Below are 19,825 nucleotides of genomic sequence, written 5' to 3' on the forward strand. Positions count from 1 at the left end.
GAAACGAAACGGACCCCAGCGGTGACCCCCTTCCCTCCCGGTGGCCTGCCCAGTCACCCCCAGCTCTTGTGTTGCAGGAGTCTGGTGAGAAGGTGGCGATTAAATCCTGCCGTCTGGAGCTCAGTGTGAAAAACAAGGACCGGTGGTGCCATGAAATTCAGATCATGAAGAAGTAAGTCTGCCTCTGCTTCCTATTACCCTTCCCATCCAGGGGGAACTGCGTGTGGCTCGGGCACCGGTGCGTCATAAGCAGTCTTCACTTGTGAGGTGGGTGATCAGCCTGTCTGCAGTGGCCTGTTGTAGCCAGAGAAGTACTTGGAGAGCGGCCGTGATAGACATGCAAGGTGCTCCACCTCAGCGGGGAGGGGGATGGACCACGTCACACTTATAGGCTCAGCAGTGCTACGCTCGCTAGCACCGTGACCGAAAGACTTGGGGGTCATGATTGACCACAAGATGAATATGAGCCACCAGTGTGATACTGCAGTTGGCAAAGCGAACAAAACCCTGGCTTGCGTCTACTGACGCATCTCGAGCAAGACCCAGGATGTCATTCTGCTGTATTCGGCCTTGGTGAGGCCGCAGCTGGAGTACTGCATCCAGTTCTGGGCTCCACAATTTAGGAAGGACGTGGAGAAGCTTGAAAGAGTCCAGAGGAGCGCCACACGCATGATCAGACGGCAAGAGAACAGGCCTTTCGAAGAGAGGCTGCAAGCCATGGGACTTCAGCCTGGAAAAGCGCAGGCTCAGGGGTGACTTGGTGGCCGCCTGTAAGTACATCAGGGGGGTGCACCAGGAACTGGGGGAATGCCTGTTCACCAGAGCGCCCCAAGGGATGACAAGGTCCAATGGTCACAAACTCCTGCAAGGCCGTTTTAGGCTGAACGTAAGGCAAAACTTCTTTACTGTCCAAGCCCCCAAGGTCTGGAACAGGCTCTCCTCAGAAGTGATGCAAGCACCTACTCTGAACACTTTCATGAAACGTTTGGCTGTTTATCTTTCTGGGATCCTTTGATCCTAGCTGACTTCCTGCCCCTTGGGCAGGGGGCTGGACCTGATGATCTTACAAGGTCCCTTCCAGCCCTAACGTTTATGAAATCTATAGTGGCAGTTCCAGCAGGAAACAGCAGTAGGCTCTGCTTCAGCTGATCTGCACCGTAGGATTCCCAGGCTGCTGTGATTTTCTACCTCCCTTTGGGTAGGGGAGAATGAATTACAAAAATTTGGCCAGATAACACTGACTCTGTTCCCTGCCTTCCTAGCAAATGCTTCTTGGTGGCCCTAAGAGCATGGTTGGGGCAGCCTGAAGTTTGATAGGAGAATTTTGGGCTGCATACAGATGTGACCTTGGCATAAGACTATGCAGTGCTTAAAGCAGCTCCCTTGAACTGAGGGCTTGGTGGGGGAAGGATATCATCTCTGGTTTAGATAGGGTTTGCCTCAGACTCCGCTTCCAGAAATTTTCTATTTTAACTGGTTAAAGCTGCATATTTGGCCCACAGAGAAAATCGTTGAGGTGCTGGAGCAGTTTTGTCACATTAGCAGCAGTTTCCAAAGAACAAGTCTGTCGCTGCTTTATAACAGTCCATCTTCTTGCGGTGAACTTCCTGGAAGCAGAAATGGACTGTGGGACTTTGGAGAGACATTTGACACAAGAATCTTTTTGAGAGGGAGGGCAGGGGTGACTTGGACTAATTGAGGGAGTGATCAGAGGATATGAGGTTCCCCTGGGTGGTGTCCCACAAGAATGCAGGATCTGGTCACAGTCCTCAGGAAAGTCAAGGGCAGACCCTGTCTTTAGAGACAGAGGACTTGTACCACCCTTGCCACCGCTTGGGTGGTCCTAGCTAAAAGAAAAGGGAGGATTTCTTGCTGGGACTTGGAAGTTCCCTAATTTTTATCTTCTGTGGATAGGCAGGCTATAGATAACTTCCTTCTGAAGGCCAGACTAGCACTAAAGGCGGAGAGAGGGATTAAAGTCCACCAAGAAGAAGGGGTAGAAGAGGAAGGAATGAAAGGAGCTAGGGATAGAAAGGAGAGACATGGTATGTGGGGGAGATGGGGAAGGAAGAGAGAGGAAACATTAAAAATGGATACAGAGTTAATAGCTTTTTGAAAGAACTAGCTGGGAAAAGGTTAAAGAAGGTAGGAAAACCTGTCTGAGGTGCTATTGAGGTGGAAAGATGGAATGCATGAGTGTGAAACCAGCTTCTCTCCTAGGTTTTTATTTCCCATGTAGAAGTAAAGCTAAAATAAACTACTGAGAGAGTTTACTTTATGCAGTCTTTTTAGTCACTTGATTGATTCTGACCTGGATGTCTGTACTTCAACTGGAAATGATCTCGGTGTGCCCAAGTTTTGTTCCTTCTTTTTAGTTTTGGAAAACGGTTGGGTGTTTCACATGCCCCTGATGTAAACATTTGCTTTCCCAATCTACAAACTTGAACAGCAGAGTGTCTGAATGCATCACAAACATCCTTGAAGTATCCCTGGGCTGGGCCCTGGAGGAAAGAGTTATTTCCACTTGACAGGGGCAGAAATTGTGGCACAGAGTTCAACTCCAGTCCCTTAACTGTTAGACCAGAGGTGGGCAATTATTTCGGGCGAAGGGCCGCTTACTGAGTTTTGGCAAGACATCCAGGGCCATATGACAAGCAGCCAGGGGCAGATAAATATTAACTTTTTACGTTTTTTATGGGCCCTGTGGGCCGGGTAGAATGGCCTGGCAGGCTGTGTCTGGCCCGTGGGTCACAGTTTGCCCACCCCTGTATTAGACCGTCCTTTTAGTCATCTCTGGTATGCTTGCTGTTAGAGGGTGTGAACTTTGTTTTGTACACTTGGGTACTGATAATTACATGTCAGAGATTATATCTTAGCCATCAAGTGCTTGAGGAAGAGAAATCTTACTGTGCCCATGTTTGAAATGGCTAATTGATGCTTTTGCCTTCTTGAACTTCTACAGAAATATCAGGGTCAAGATTTTCATCATGTTTTCCATGTGCCTAGGTTAAACCATCCCAACATAGTAAAAGCCTGTGAAGTTCCTGAGGAGATGAACTTCCTAGTTAATGATGTCCCTCTTCTTGCAATGGAGTACTGTTCAGGAGGTGATCTCAGGAAGGTAATGCCTGCTTGTTTAGAATTATAGCTGAATGAGTGAGTAAAGTGTGTTCATAATTTTGAGCATCCATGGGCCTGACTAGATTGGGTTTTTTGCACTAATGTAACTTGTCTAGATACACTCACACAAACCAAAACAGACCAACCAGTGTTGGGCTTGCACCAGGGTACTTTATGGTGAGGACTAACACAAGTGCACTCTACACTCTACATTGCAACAACATGTCTACATTGGGATTTGCACTAAGGCAGCTGTATCAGTGCTGCACAAAACATGCAAATTCTTCTATACTCAGTTTAGAGTTAATGTCCAGTGTGTATGACAGATCTGTAGTAGGGAAGTCCTTCTGGAGTATGTACAAGCTTGATGTATTGTCAGCTGACATGTTCCTTCTAGATTCTTGTATAGCTCGATTGTTAAACAGTCTGGCTTCCTTGGGCTGGCGAAGTGACTGATTGCTGATACTGTGTGTTGAATTAGGAAAGTGTTTAAAAACAGAGTAGAGGTAATCTGGGAAGACAGGAGACGGACACTGGAAGAAACTCCTTAATGGTATACTTGCAGAAACCTTTCAGTAGCCGAACAGATGGCAGCAATATGCGCAAATACACTTTTGCTCACCCTCTTTCATTACAGTGGGGATTTGCAAGGAAAGTTGTTCATATGCGGATTAGTGAATAAATGAGGACTGTTTAGAAATCGGAATTTTATCTAAACTAATTATGGAGGGCTCTTTATAGAACAAAAATGGTAGGTGGTTCAAATAGAAGACAAAACAAAGAGATGTGCTGCAGGTGATGACAGCCTGAGGACTGGTGGACTTCCCTAGGGAAAAAGAATAAAGTGGAAGCTAGATGGAGCTGGAAGAAAGGAACTCCAGGGAGCAGTTTCATGAGCCAGTTGAGGATTTGGGAAAGAAAGCAAAGTGAGTATTAATTTGAGGCTGAAATGGGTCAAGAATTGAAGTTTTCTCTTTAAAAATGGGGAGATCATCAGACCTTGTTGTCTTGGAAAGGATTAAGCACTTAGAGAAGAAAGTGACTGGAAACAGTCAGCATGGATTCACCAAGGGCAAGTCATGCCTGACTAACCTGATTGCCTTCTATGATGAAATGACTGGCTCTGTGGACGCGGGAAGAGCAGTGGACATGTTATACCTTGACTTTAGCAAGGCTTTTGAGACAGTCTCCCAAAAGATTCTTGCAAGCAAGCTAAAGAAGTACGGGTTGGATGAATGGATAAGGTAGATAGAAAAATGGCTTGATGGTTGAGCTCAGAAGGTAGTAATCAGTGGCTCAATGTCTAGCTGGCAGCCAGTATCAAGTGGAGTGCCCCAGGGGTTGGTCCTGGGAGCTGGTTTTGGTCAATATCTTCATCACTGGCCTGGAAGATGCGATGGAGTGCACCCTCAGCAAGTTTTCACATGACACCAAGCTGTGGGGAGTAGTAGATACACTGGAGGGTAGGACTAGGATTTAGTGATAGCCGGACAGATTTGAGGATTGGACTAAAAGAAATCCTATGAGGGTCAATAAGGACAAGTGCAAAGTCCTGCACTTAAGAGAGAATAATCCCACGTACCAGTACAAACTGTGGACCAACTGGCTAAGCAGCAGCTTTGCAGTGCGGGTTACAGTGGACAGTAAGCTGAATACAAGCCAACAGTGTGCTCTTGTTGCAGAGAAGGCTAACAGCATACTGGGCTGCATCAGTACAAGTGTTGCCAGCTGATCGAGGGAAGTGATGGTTCCCCTCTATTTGGTGAGGCCACCTCCGGAGTACTGTGTTCAGTTTAAGGCCCCCCATTACTGGATGAGGACAAATTGGAGAGGGTCCATTGGAGGGCAGTGAAAATGGTTAGGGGGCTGGGGCACATGACTTATGAGGACAGGCTGAGAGAACTGGGCCTATTTAGTCTGGAAAAGAGAAAACTAAGGGGGGATTTAATGACAGCCTTCAACTATCTGATAGGTGGTTCCACAGAGGATGGAACTAGACCAGGGGTGGGCAAAATGAGGCCCACTGGGCCATTCTATCCAGCCCGTGGGGCCCCTAAAAAATTTAGAAAATTAATATTTATCTGCCCCCAGCTGTCTGTCACGCAGCCCTCGATGACTTGCCAAAACTCAGTAAGCGGCCCTCTGCCCAAAATAATTGCCTGCCCCTGAACTAGACTGTTCTCAGTGGTGGCAGGTGACAGGACAAGGAGCAATTGTGTGAAGTTGCAGCAAGGGTAGTTTAGGTTCGGTATTAGGAAAAAAAACTTTTTCATGAGGAGAGTAGTAAAGCACTGGAACAGGTTACCCGGAGAGGTTATCCTTGGAGGCTTTTAAGACTTAGCTAGGCAAAGCCCTGGCTGGGATGATCTAATTGGGGATGGTCCTGCTTTGAGCAGGGGTTTGGACTAGATGATCTCCTGAAATCCCTTCCAACCCTAATTTTCTGTGATTCTATGAAAGAGAAGGAAGCTGGTTAAAAGGGTAGGGAAAAAAGAGTGAAGGAGAGAGGAGTAAGGTGGTTGAGAGAAGGTGATGAGAACATGGGTCACTGGCAAAAGAGGCTAAACAGCTATAGCGCTTCACCCTCAATGAATTCCACGCACAAGCCCAGATAACTTTCCTCCAACCAGCAGGGTTGAAGGACTTCTGTTAGAGGTGTGACAGCAGTGGGGAACATGAATATAGAAGTTGTGACACTGAACTGGAAGTTTCTGAAGAATTTGGTAGCAAGATGCTGGAATGAGCTGGTAGGAAGTGCTGAACAGGCAAGGTAGTGATCAGGGGCAAGGTAGCGGTAGAAAGGTCAGAGAGCAAGATTGCGTGCATGAGAGATCTAATCCAGGCAGGTAGGTCAGAGGAGGAAGTGGGCAGGTAGCTTGAGGCTATTTGGAGTATCAGTGTGAAAGGTGAAGTAACCAAAAACAATTGTATGAGATTGTGAAGCAGAGAAGCCCAGAGGGCATTGGGTGGAATTAGATGGGTCATAGATTATAAAAGTGGGGCTCAAGAGGCAGTATTAGCAGTTCAGGTCTTGGAGATGGAGCTGCTGAGAGTGGAAGTAGCTTTAATTGAGGTGGATCTGGCATTTTAGTGGTAGCAGGAGGGAAAGGAGGACTTGGATGAGTCAGGGCTGGGGTTGGGATGGGCATTTCTAACAATGGCAGAAGAAGGAATGTGGAGTAAGCAAGATGGAGCAAGGGCAGAAAGAAGAGGTGAATGTGCAGATAGGGGAGTTTGTTGGGGCATAGGGTGAAAGAATAGAGGGTGAGAAATACAGAGCTGAAGTCGCATGTGTAAGAAGATAGCAAAAAAGTGAATGGACAGAGGAGGGGTCAGTCTGATTAGATAGTTGAGTGCTCAGCTTTCAAAAGATGATTGATGAGATACCAAGTAACTGTCCAGTGCTGAAGAGTGAGTAAATAGTGGACAGTAGTCAGTCAGCCCTCTGTGACCGAGACCTCATAGTGATGGAGAGGCTTGCATGTCCCAGTGATCCTCAGAACTATGTCGCCCAGTGACATGCTCCTGGCAGGGGCACCCATGGCAAACCGGCCTGCGGGCAGGTTTCAGACAAATTATGATCCACACAGACTACGGTCCAACCCCAACAGCAGATCAGGTGCAAGAAGATGTCAGGATCTCAGTGGTTGTGAAGAGGGAGGAAGGCTGCAGCAAGATGGAGGTCTCCTGTCATCTAGGATTCTACCTTGTCACTGGGCCCGTATCTCCATCTTGTTGATACCATGCGGTTGTTGTTTCTGAGCACTAACTTCCTTGCATTAAATAAAGTCACGCACAGACTTTTACTACAGGAAACAACACACTCTTCTGTACCACAGCAACTCAGCCATCTCGGGGAATGCTACATTAATGTTTAGCCTGCTGGGAGTGATCTGGAGAGAAACAGTTAGTACAACCAAAATACTGAATGACTGTGTGGCAGGTTTCCAGCTGGCAGAGAGTGAATTTTGGGCATAGCTGATCTGAAGAAGAGCAACCAGCAGGTTACTTGGGGCTGGGCCAGTATAGGCCCGGCAGTTGATAGAAATGAGAATCTTTTTTTTTTTTAAAAGGCCTTCAGGCACCACTCTGGCCCGTGGCAAGTTTTTTTTTACTCTGCTGTTTTTCCTTTGCGTTGCTCAGGTGGTGCAAATAGAGTGGAGACTAATTACTATATCCCAGCCAAAGGCAGGCATGGTGCACTGTCTTCAAGAGATATACAACCCACATTGCTGGTTCTTATGTCTTCTTCCCCAGAGCTCCAGGTGTTGCCAGGATTCACTGTAGTTCCCAGAGGGTGAATGGGTCCATTAAGGTCCATAGTGAGCTTGTGCAGGTTAAAGCAGCAGTCACCCTGAGTCAAAAGGAGAATCTGGTGGCTGTAACGAGTCTCTTGATGGCTCCCACTCCCTGGGATCGCTTACATTAGAGAAAGCAGATCATGTGGTCCTGCTTTCTATCCCTGTGGCAGGCTGCTGCTTGGTGTTGTGCTCCTGCCAGCGTGTGGCTTTTTGGGGTATGCTTATAGTTTCATAGATGTTAGGGGCTGGGAGGGACCTTACAGATCACTGGGGCCAGCCCCCCTGCACTTGGGCAAGAAAGACTATTTTTGTCCTTTGGCCTCTTAGCAGTGGTTTCCTGTTTTAGACAGTTGTTCTTCTAACTAGCAAGCTTGTACCAGAAACTAAGGCTAGTCCTGAATCTTATTTCATTTTATATTATTTAAATTTGTTGAGGTGGTGGGCTAAAATGCAGAATCTGGGAGCCACATGCTCTTCATTATGACTTCCAGTTAATTTGATGGGCTCTGACTGTTGCTATACACATCACTGATAATAGTCACTCTCTTAAAATCTTCTTTCCAAACTACTGTCCTCATAAACTTATAAACACTTTTCTTTCCATCCTTTTATCACTTTTTCATTGAATCATCTTTAGCTCACTTGAATTAAGCCTGAGCTTAATTGTTTTTGGGTGGTGGTGCTTGAGATGGAGGAGGCTGCTCTTGACTAATTCTTCATAGCAAAATAAGATTGTTTTTTTCTTTTCCATAGTTGCTAAACAAACCAGAAAATTGCTGTGGACTTAAAGAGAGTCAGATTCTTTCACTGCTTAGCGACATTGGTATGTAATCTGTGACTTTACTTACTTTTGCATGTTTGCCATACAGCTCTGTTTTGTTGTTCCAGCCAATCCTTGAGAAAGGGCTAACAAGTAAAGGTGCCAAAACAGACACGTTTTCATAGCATTATAAAAATGTTTTGTTCCACTATGATGATGATTCGTGGTCATTGACAAAGAACATGTTCATCTCCATCTTTCAGAAACTGGCAAATTTGTATTGCACATGTGTTATCATTTGCCCTGTGATGTTTTAAAGATTGTTCTTTAAAGTGTGCGGTCTGTCATGTCAGGTTTCAGTAGATATACTTTACTGTCAGAACAGGATTTAGAGTACATGATCAATTGCAGGGGTCAGCAAATTATGGCCCGCCAACTGATTCTGTCTCATGCTCAAAGCCAGGACTTTGGTGGTAATTTGGCAGTGGGAGGAGCAGTAGCTGGGTTGGAAGTGTGACAGCAGCCCATCTTTGGAACAAGCTGGGCTAATTAGGCCCACCACTCCTAAAAGGTTGCTGACCTCTGGTCTAGATACTTTATTCATCTCTCCTTGAGTGTACAGGGTAAGCCCCCATACACAGTCACGTTGTACAGTCTCTGGAGTGGGTGTGAATCTGCTTGCCAAAACGTAGCATGCTACCTAGCCTTTTTGTAGTGACTGTTTGTTATAAAACAAAAAGCAGAGAGGAAACCTTACCACACTGTCCTTCCTGCCCATCAGCAAAAGTGCCTTGCTTGTGTTCCTGCTTTGGGTGCTTAATATCATCTGAAATGGTTACAGAATTACCAGCCAGCTGCATTGTGAGACTGCAGACCATGACAGCACTACCACAAAATTTAGATTTAGCTTATTAGAAAGGTGGGGGGGTTGCCAGTAGGTAGAAAAGAAGCAAGAATACAAGGAGACAGAGTTTGGATCCAAAACAAACAAGACCATATCGGGTCTCAAAAGTTGAAAATCATTGGCCTATCATGTAGAGTTTGCAAGTAGCATAAACCCCAAGGCTCCCTACACACCTGTTGCACAATTGGGATCACATACATGGCATGGTAGGACAGAATGTATGATTTTTAAGATCCAAACTCTGTCTCCTTGTATTCTTGCTTCTTTTCCACCTATTGGCAAGCCCCCCCACCTCTTCCCTATAAGCTAAATCTAAATTTTGTGATAGTGTTGCTATGGTTTTCAGTCTCAGTTCAGCTGGCTGATAATTCTGTAACCATTTCAGGTGCATTCAGAGTTTGTCATTAAATTGCATATAAAACAAATTACACAATCTTCCTTTTTGTGCTTTTATGATACCACATATTTGGTATCATATTTGCATGTAAAACATGGGAATTATGACAGTTGGGTCAGGTTGGAGGCAGCTTGGAAATGTGGGCAAAGTGTATTAGCTGGCTGTTCCTGATAAAATGGTCAGGAACAAAATGCTTGTTTTTGGTTGGATTGTGCAGATTTAACTGTCTTAGGGGTGGTATAATTTAAATTATGCTATTATTACTTATTGCCATGTTGCTTATGATAGTGAAAAAGCACCTGGGTTTAGGATGGAGGAATAGGGTTCTGAGATGGAGCTTGATCACTTCCATAGTTTCATAGTTGGTAGGGTCGGAAGGGACCTGAGCAGATCATCAAGTCTGCCCCCCTGCCATGGCAGGAAAAAGTACTGGGGTCAAACGACCCCGGCAAGGTGTTTGTCTAACCTCCTCTTAAAGACCCCCAGGGGAGGAGCCAGCACCACTCCGCTTGGAAGTTGGTTCCAGGTCCTAGCCGCCCTGACTGTGAAGTAGTGCCTCCTGATGTCTAGTCTGAATCTACCCTCTGCCAGCTTGTGACTGTTATTTCTAGTCACTCCTGGTACTGCTCGGGGGAACAGGGACTCCCCCAATACCTGCTGGTCCCCTCTGACTAGTTTGTAATAGGCCACTAGATCCCCCCTCAGCCTTCTCTTGTGGAGGCTGAACAGGTTCAGGTCCCGTAGCCTCTCCTCGTAGGGCCTGCCCTGCTGCCTCCTGATCATGTGGGTGGCCCTCCTCTGAACCTTCTCCATGCTGTCCACATCCCTCCTGAAGTGTGGTGCCCAGAACTGGACGCAGTACTCCAACTGCGGCCTGACCAATGCCACATAGATGGGGAGGATTACCTCCTTGGACCTGCTTGAGATGCATCTGTGGATGTATGACAAGGTGCGGTTGGCCTTCCTGACCGCATCCCCACACTGTTGGCCCATGTTCATTTTGGCATCAATAATGACTCCAAGATCCTTTTCTGTCTCTGCACTGACGAGAAGGGAGTCCCCCAGCCTGTAGGTCTGGCGCTGGTTCTTCCTCCCCAGGTGCAGCACCTTGCACTTGTCAGTGTTGAAACCCATCCTGTTCTTATTGCCCACCCCTGTAACCTGTCGTGGTCCAAGTGGAGCCCATTCCTCCCTTCTAGCATGAAGGGAGTTATTCAGTTACTGTATGGCATGGTGCCTGTGACAACAGGACACTGGTGTTGGTAAGTCAGGAGGTCCCTAATAGTTCTGTTTAGGGGTTTTATAGTGGAACATTTGGTTTCACTTACACATCGGCCAGGCCTGAACATGAAAATGAAATGCCCGTGCATGATTAAATTTAAAGACTTTCCCAGACAGTAGCAAATTCATCTTAATTTGATAGATTCTTTCTGTCTGCTCTGTAACCTTGTATGATAATAAATCTGTGTTTGATTTAGTGACCTTGTTTAACTGGGTCATGAGGAGGAGGCAGCTTTATAGGTTGTGGTATTTAGCTTTTAAGCTATTGTTGCTAATCTGAGCCTGTTACTTCATGAATACACACAAAAGGAAGGAGAACAGAAAATGCAGTGGCCATCTGATAAGGCTTTAGTTAGGTAGAAGGCAAATATCAGCTGAGTAGGTTGAGCTTGAAAATCAATCAGCTGTGGGAGATAAAGGCTGGGTGATGGCCCTGAAACCTCAGGAAGAGCCCTGAACATGGCAGTATTGTGTGATTCAGTTCCAAAGTAAAGAAACGCCTAAGCAGTAAGTAAGATGACACATCTGTAGGTTCTAGCATATGATGCTGCTAATACTGATCAACAGGGATCCTGGTTTTCTCTGATTTAAAAAAAAATCCCCAATTTTTTAATTGGAAAATGTAACCCAAAATCCACATTTTTCCATGATTAAATGAAACACCACTGTAGCGAAGTTCCACAATTATCAGAGCAACAGGTCAGAATTCTTCTTAAAGATGGAAGGAAGCATGCTTTGAACTGTTGACTGAACAAGGCTGCCCCCACATCAATCACGTCCCAGTGGGGCTGCACCTTGTAAATTGCTCAATACAGAATGGAGCCTGGAACACTGTCTTCATCATGTTGATCAGCAGGGATCCTGGTTTTCTCTGATAAAAGAAAATCCCCAATTTTCAGATTAAAAATAGTAACCCAAAATCCACATTTTTCTGTGATTAAAATGAAATGCCACTATAGATTAACATTTAGAAACACTATAGCGGTGTTTCATTTTAATTACAGAAAGATGTGGATTTTGGGTTTACTTCTTTTAATCTGAAAATTGGGGATTTTTTTTTATCGGAGAAAACCAGGATCCCTGCTGATGATCGACACAGCGATGATAGTGTTCCAGGCTCCTTTTTCTGTTGAGCAGTTTACAAGGTGCAGCCCCCACTGGGACATGCCCGATGTGGGGGCAACCTTGTTCAGTCAACCGTTAGTTCAAAGCATGCTTCCTTCCATCTTTAAGGATTCTGACCTGTTGTTCTGATAATTGTGGAACTTCACCGGAAAATTTGGCAAACCCCTGTTTAGTAGTTCTTTTTCATCAAACCACAGTTCACTTCACAATTAAACTTTCCTCTTTTTTTGCTTTCTTTCAGCAGCATTTTGCATAGCAAGTTCAACTTCTTAACTTTCACTTGCTTTAGAATATACTAGTCTGTTCTGAATACAAGGCAACACTTTATTTTAGTCAACCTCACATTTTCAAGTTTTATTTTAGGAAAAAGAAACTTTTCCTTGTATAACAGTTCAATGCCTTTATTTGTGTTATCACCATTACAAAATCCTACAAGAAAATCAAATAACCAAGGAAAGGACACAAAGAGTTATTTGCACTAAAGGTACTAAAATAAACTGCACTGAAAAGAAATTCTGACTTCGTATTTTTATTCTATGCAAAAACAATACTGTGAGTACAAAGGTCAATGCTGTGTGCAAGTCAGGTGTGGTTTTTATGGCATTTTTGCAAGAAAAAAAAGGTAAACTTATAATCAGAACAATACAGTATATTCGCCAACAGCATATTGTCAACAACCCACTGAGTTCTGTAAAGTGGTTGTCCCTTGCAAGATCTGATCCAGGCTGTCTGCAGATTCAGGAAGACTGCTGTGTGCCGTAAGCATGTGATCAGCATGTGATGCATAGCTGGTACTGGATAGCTGCCAGGAGAATGATTAGGGAGATTAGAGCCATGCCTACAATCTCCTGGCTGTGCCTTTGACTGCTATGGAGAAACAAGGCCTTTCCATTTGCTGCTCTGTACAGCCCAAGCCCAGCAACTGGGGAGCATAAAGGCCTGCTTTGTCTTAAGAGAGCTTAGGAGCAGCAATGAGGCACATCCTCAGGACTTTTCTAAGCTGTTTATGGTCAGGATATAACGCAGAGGTGTTAGACATTTACTAGTCTTGGGTTTTTTTGGTTTTTGTTTGTTTGTATTCTTTTTACTATGGGTATTTATCTCTTACATCAAACACTTGATTTTATTCAGGGTCTGGTATCCAGTATTTGCATGAAAACAGAATTATACACAGAGATCTAAAGCCAGAAAACATTGTTCTTCAGGATGAAGGTGGGAAGGTAAGTAAAACATCTCTGCCAATGAATTGAGCTGATGCACCAGATATCAGGCCTGTGAGCTGCACAGCAACTTTGGCTTGATTTGATTGAAGTTAAAACTGCTAGTGGCTTCTTTTGGCACTGAATGAGGTTGAAAATGCAACCATGATTTTTATAACAAGTTTTTTCTGGCCTCTTAAAATTTCAAATCCCATTTTGCTGGTCCTCAAAGAATTGCCATTTGGTCAATTACTTTAATGAAACATTCTTTTTTTCCTATTCATTAATTCTGACATAGCACGGTTTCAACAATATACATTGCATTGAACTTTATTTTTACATATGTGTTGGATTTCTTGAGGTGGTGTGCAGAAATAAATGTGTCCTGGTATTCAGTCTGATTCTGATTTCTCAGTGAAAATATTCTTTTGTTTTGCCTTTTCCCCCTGTTGACTTCATTCAAACCTAATCCTGTTAGTTTCAGGACAGTAGTGGATTGTAATATTCAAGTTACGTTATAAACAGTTATGAAACGAATGATTATGGCTTATGTCAGGGATTTACAACCTATGGCCCGTAGACCAAATTCAGCCCACAGAGTGCTGGGATCAAGTCTGCAGTGGCACAGGGGACCCACAGCACTGAGTTCAGTGCTGTGTGTCCCCTCTCTCTACCTCATGCTGTATTGCCAATCTGTCCCACAGTGCCCCTGCTGCTCTGCTTGCCTACTAGAATGCAAGGCAGTCACTTGCCACCAAATTTAGCCCTTCTCAGTGCCACTGGGGACAGGGATGGCAGGGAGTGGTAGAAGCAATGGTATACAGTGGAGGTGGCAGGAGGCAACCTCAGTGCTATGGAGGTGGGTGGTAGGGCAGAGAGCTGGTACGCAGTATGACCTGGTCTCAAGTGGTGGCCTGTTGCTCTAAAAGTTATTGACCCCTGGCTTTCATGGACGAACATCAACGTTCTAGTACTATGTAGTGGAACAGGTTCGTTTGAAATATTTTTGTCAGTTCACTGATTCGTTCTCTGGGTTTTTGTTCCCACCACCCCTTTTTTAGTGAGATAACATCTGGATGTCCCTCACCAGGCCTGCAACTATGATTTTTTTTCTTCTTTTTGTTAATTTCTCCTTACTGTTGTAATATTTGCTTTGTATTTTTACAGTTTATTCACAAAATAATAGACTTGGGATATGCCAAGGATCTGGATCAAGGAAGTTTATGCACATCATTTGTTGGGACTTTGCAATATTTGGTAAGATTGTTTGAGGGATTTTTTGGTTTTATGTGTAGAATTTGTTTCGGCAGAAATCAGTTTTGCTTTAGTGTTTCCCTATATAGTTTCCCTATGAAATGGGGAAAACTGTGTTCTCTGAAATTTAATTTTAAAGCATATTACTGTTTTTAGGCTCCAGAACTCTTCAAGAATAAGTCCTATACTGTTGCTGTAGACTACTGGAGCTTTGGAACAATGGTATTTGAAAGCATTGCTGGATTTAGACCCTTTCTACACAACCTTGAGCCATTTACATGGTAAGATATTTGCTAGAGGAGAGGGTGCCAAGCATTAGGTTTGACAGATCTGCTCTCCCTCTTTTGGACATGGGATGGTATGGATTGAAATGATTGTCATTGTACTACTTTTTTGTTTGGAGATTTTGAAGTGGCTATTGGCATTTTGCCTTTAACTCTACCTTCCTGATATGTGCAGTATTTCCAGAGTTAGAGTGATTTCCTCCTTTGCCAAACTTTGAGTTTCCACAGTAAAGCATGACGTGTTAACTTGTCCATGGTCCAACACACTTGCAACCATTTTGTTATTTTTACAAATCTCATTTAGAGCAAAGACTGAACTGTTTTTTGAAATGCCCCAGAAAGATTCAGCTTGAGGCAAGCATGTCATTTAGAAATTTCATAGATTTCATAGACATTAGGACTGGAAGGGACCTTGGAAGATCGAGTCCAGCCCCCCCTGCCCCAGGGGCAGGAAGTCAGCTGGGGCCACAGGATCCCAGCAAGATAAACATCCAAATTTCTCTTGAAGGAATTCAGCCCAGACTTGGCAAAATTATGAGCAACTGAAAATAGTGCTGTAATGGGAAATATTGTGCAGCCTTAATGATGGACATTGCGATACACACAGTTAATAATATTAAGGCTTCATTTACACTTCTGTAGCTTTGACCAAAATTCTGTGGCATTATGGTAAAATGCACAAAATTCTGCAGCATCTTTGGATAAATTTAAAACATATTAATTTTTTTTTGTTACTTAATTAAATTTCCAGTCATTAAAAGTAGCTCTTACATAGAATTAATTTTTGATAATCCATCTACTTCACTGTGTCCCCATTATTTCACTATGCTGACGGTTATCTTCTGAGTTCAGTTTAAACAGACTGGTATAGTTCACATTACTCAAAGCTATTGCTTCAGATTGCCTGCTGAATCAGGAAGGCTTGACTGCACTGGTTTACATTCTCTTCAAATTTGCGAAGTTTTTTTTGCTGTCGTAAAGGCTGGAAAGTTTGGGGGTTTTTTTTAAATGCACGTTGAGATTCTAGAGACATGTCTCCTATGAGAGTGGGTGAATTCCACACCATGTTCTCAGCCCAAAAGTATTTCTTTTTCCACTTCAGAATCAGCTTTATCCTTATGTGGCATTAAATTCTTCAACATGTTAAAGCAAACACTGCATATTATAAAATGGCAAAGGATTCAAGACCGTAGTCACTGAGTTAAAATGACTGAAGCAACAGCTACTGTGCTGAGTCACACTAACCAGGAGGGGGTTAATGAACTGTAATGCGTCAGGTCTGACTATGATTACTACACTTGGCTCATGTCAGTTGTGAAGACTTGTTAAAAAGGAGAGAGCCCAGCTCTGCTGTCTAAGAGCTAATCTAAGTGAGGCCAAAGGTTATTTTGGGTTGTGACAATGGGGACTTTCCTTGCTGATAGGCTGGCATGGGTTGATATCTCAGTGTAGACCACTGGTGTTTAATCTATGACCCATGGACTGGATATAGGTTTGCACATGGCTCTGGAGTCTAGGGAATGAATGCTGCAGCCACTCGTCCCCTGTTGTTTTGGTGCCGAACAGTGAACAGCAGTGGAATTTACCCCCTGCGCTTCAGAGCCGTGCAGAAGTGGTGGCTCTGGTTAGCAATGTTAGTGGTGGCACTGACATACTCGTGAGCTCACTGTGCATGTGGAGCTCTGGCAGGAGCCATACTGACCTGTAAGTGAACGTGGAAAGCTCACTGCATGGCCAGAGGAGGTGTGGTCATACCCCCCTTGGCTCACTTCAGATTTCAAGGTTTGGCCCACATACATTAAAAATAATAATAATAATAATAATAATAAAGTTGAGCACTACTGATGTAGACTGTAGCTGTAACTGAAGGTTGTTGATGATTGCATTGGGGAAACTGAGGCAGAACTTCTGCAGTACTGTATGCAGCCTGGGGCCATACAGGGATGGTACTTCAGCCATTAATATTCTGTTGAATCCTATTTGATATTTATGTGACTCAGTAGAATGCTGTGCTTTAACACTTCTGCATTGTATTTCACCATGGGTTGAATGGCAACAGGTTACCTTCCCTGGACCACTGCTGAAAATTTGACTTATGCGATTTATTTAGTGCCCAATTGTTTTTATTCAGTCCCCTTACCCTGTGGGCAGTGATTTTTTTTTGAGTTTCCGTTCCCTATCATGGATCTCCAGATAAGAGAGGATTCTACCACATGTGTTACCAAGTAGGCGTCTTTGCTGGCAGACACAACAGAGCTTTCAAAGACAGAATGGGCTGTGGAGACTCTACTCCCCTTTTACCCCAAGTAAGACACATGGTCAGGGATGAGTAGGAAACTCATATTCCTTCTCTCTGTTCTGTCTAGAGAAGGGAATTTGAACTCCAGGGCTGCCAGGCTGGTGGATTTTGTTAATGCTGCTTTCATTGGGTTCTTAAACAAGTACACGAATCATTGCATCCATGGGGAATTTTATTTCATAGGCATGAAAAAATCAAGAAGAAAGATGCTAAGCACATCTTTGCTTTTGAAGAGATGAAAGGAGAAGTTCGGTTTAGTAGTCATTTGCCACAGCCCAACAGCCTTTGTAGGTAAGTATGTTCATGCTGTGCACGTCCACCTCTTGACTTCCTTTTCCCTGGTATATGCTGCCTTGATGTATTTTTGACAGCAATTGTATTCCCTATTGGCCTGTATTTTACTAAACTAAACAAGCCAAGGTCTTCCAGGGTAGTGTTTCTCAACCTGTGGGTCGCAATCCAAAAGTGGGTCACAAGAATATGAACGGGTTGTGAACAAACTTTTAAAAATGGATTCTCCTTTAAAGGAGAAAAATGTGGAAAACCATGGCTTTTCCCTTGCAGAGTTCCAGTTTGCAAGGGGCTGCATGGGGCCCACTATGCCCCTATACAACACCCGCTGCCACACACACACACACACCCCTCCCCCCCCGGGTGCCCTCCACACTGTGGGGGCTGGGACCTGGGGGTAGGGGATAACTGGGCTGGGACTGGTATTGATGTTTACAAATGGGTCCTGGTACAAAAAAGGCTTAGAACCACTGTTCTAGGGCATGAATATGCAGCCTCCCTCCCAACCTTAGGATGACTGCCAAGAAAATAAACCCTACTTACTCTCTTCAGTTGTGGCCCACTGGAGACTGGCAGCTAGAGATGGCATAGGTGGCTTGGGAGTAGGTTGGAACACAGCCCTAAATGTTCACCCCCAGGACCACACTCAAGTTGTCCTGAGACTATGTCTGAGCGCTACCCTAGGATACCCACTTCAGGCCTTTTCCAAGTGACATCCTATCCAATACTCTATGGCTGTCTAATTTCCAGCTTTTGGCATATAGAGGGAAGCAAGTCAGTGGGACTTATATTTTTCAGTGGCTGCGGTCTTGTGGTCAGGAGTGAGGGAGATGTGCCCCATGTCTCTTCTTGTAAGATTAACTTTCCATTTTCCTGGTCATCTTAGTAGCCATTCTTTGTACCTGTTGTACTTTCAATCTACCTTTTGCACATGGGTGACCAGAAGCACATGCTGTATTAAAGCTCCAGTAAAACTTTATCTTTATACAATGATACTAATGCTCCCCTATCTACTGAAAATACTTGTGATACCTACCATACTTACTATGTACAAATGAACAGTGTATCATATGTAGCTATGGTTAATGATGAACATATGTCAGCATTCAACGGACACCCTCGTGAGACTTTAACCAAAACTTTTACTCAACATATGAGACCACCTTTGAGTCAGGGAATAAGTGCTCTTTCATCTATCAGTCAAGATGGCATTCAGTGCAGCAATAACTTCTGCTAGAAGAATGAACAAATCGCAAGCTTTGGTGGCTCTACCATTTAGTTTTCTATGGAAGCAAAGTGATCATGCACCCATATCCTGCCTTCCTGCCCAAGGCAGTAACTGATGTCCGTTTTAACCAATCAGTAGTTTCTCTCAACTTCGTGCATATTTAAGCAAGTCTAAACTTGCATAGTGTGTGTTAGAAGCAAAGGGTTAAAGGCTGTAAAAAGTTCCCCAAACTATCTTTCTCCTTCCCTTACAGATGATAGTAAAAATCAGGGTGTTTCACCTTAACTTCAAACAGTATAGCATAATGGAGAGATTTACTAGCTAATCTTTGTGACTTCTTGTAAAACTGAGTGGACATACGCCTAGTGGTATTTGTACCATCTTGGACATAGTGTCATTGCAGTCTGAGAAGCAGCAGGATGGAACACATTCCATACACCAGTTAAACATCTGGTCACTAGATTAACATCTGGATGTGGTGCGTGGCTTGACAGGACAGTATTCCAGCCACCTTTTAGGATTCTGGGTCCCACTTTCTTCAGTGGTTTGTACTGCTTATCAAATTATTCTAGGAGTAAGAATGTGTAAAGTCCACTTGAAGAAAAAAATGATGGTTTTCTTCATAGTTTTCTTTATAGTTACTAACCTATAACTAAAGTTCTTCAAAATGGCCTCTGCACATTTCCAGTCCCTGCCCACATTCCCCTTTTCCTCAGAGCCCTAATCAAAAACCCTGATACAAGCATGGTAGAAAGAACCGAGTTAGCAGCAGCACCGTGCCATGCTTTATCGTGTTGTTCTGAGAACATTCAGGAATAGTAAGAGGGCGCACAGTGAGCAATGACAGAGTATTCCACTGAGTACTACTGCATATGTAGTCCCATGTGTATGCATGTGCAGAGGTCACTTGAAGAACTTTGATTACAGGTGGGTGACCTTTGTCTTTCTTTTGGCTGTTTGGATAACACTGGGGCCTGACTTGGAATGTCTGCTTGCTAGGAAAAGCAGCAACAAAAGCAGTCTGACACTTCTCCACTCTAATCTTGTTGGTATGGACATCTAAATCTAACTGGAACCAGTGAAAGGTTGTTAGACATAAACATTGTTTTGTCCCCCTAATTTAAAAAAAAAAAATTTAGATCTATTAACATAACATCAAGGTGAAGTGGTTTAAAAAGCCCAGTGAATACCCAAGAAGCTCTGGAACAGCATTGTCTCTGGTGCTTGGCCATAAAGCATACATATGGAAGACAGTACTAGATTCCCTGTATGCCAAAATAACACTACTGTTGATATGTTGGATTTTGTCTTATGTTTGATTCATAGATGCTAGGGTTGGAAAGGACCTCAACAGATCATTGAGTCCAACCCCCTGCCTAGGC

The 19,825-nt window shown here is 44.0% G+C and overlaps 1 protein-coding gene across 1 annotated transcript in view; it reads left to right on the plus strand.

Annotated features, from left to right (window-relative positions):
- Window positions 1–5: 5 nt before the first annotated feature.
- Window positions 6–19,825, plus strand: part of CHUK (conserved helix-loop-helix ubiquitous kinase) — a gene marked incomplete at its 5' end in the record, with an annotated part of 43,660 nt that continues 23,840 nt past the window's right edge. Inside the window, 7 exons of the mRNA XM_014519107.2 lie at window positions 6–172; window positions 3,007–3,121; window positions 8,175–8,244; window positions 13,020–13,108; window positions 14,255–14,344; window positions 14,498–14,622; window positions 17,108–17,215. Of these exons, the coding sequence (XP_014374593.2) occupies window positions 6–172; window positions 3,007–3,121; window positions 8,175–8,244; window positions 13,020–13,108; window positions 14,255–14,344; window positions 14,498–14,622; window positions 17,108–17,215 (764 nt within the window). The remainder of the gene's footprint in view (window positions 173–3,006; window positions 3,122–8,174; window positions 8,245–13,019; window positions 13,109–14,254; window positions 14,345–14,497; window positions 14,623–17,107; window positions 17,216–19,825) is intronic.

The sequence above is a fragment of the Alligator sinensis genome, unplaced genomic scaffold (genome assembly GCF_000455745.1).
Source record: "Alligator sinensis unplaced genomic scaffold, ASM45574v1 scaffold883_1, whole genome shotgun sequence".
NCBI lineage: Eukaryota > Metazoa > Chordata > Crocodylia > Alligatoridae > Alligator > Alligator sinensis.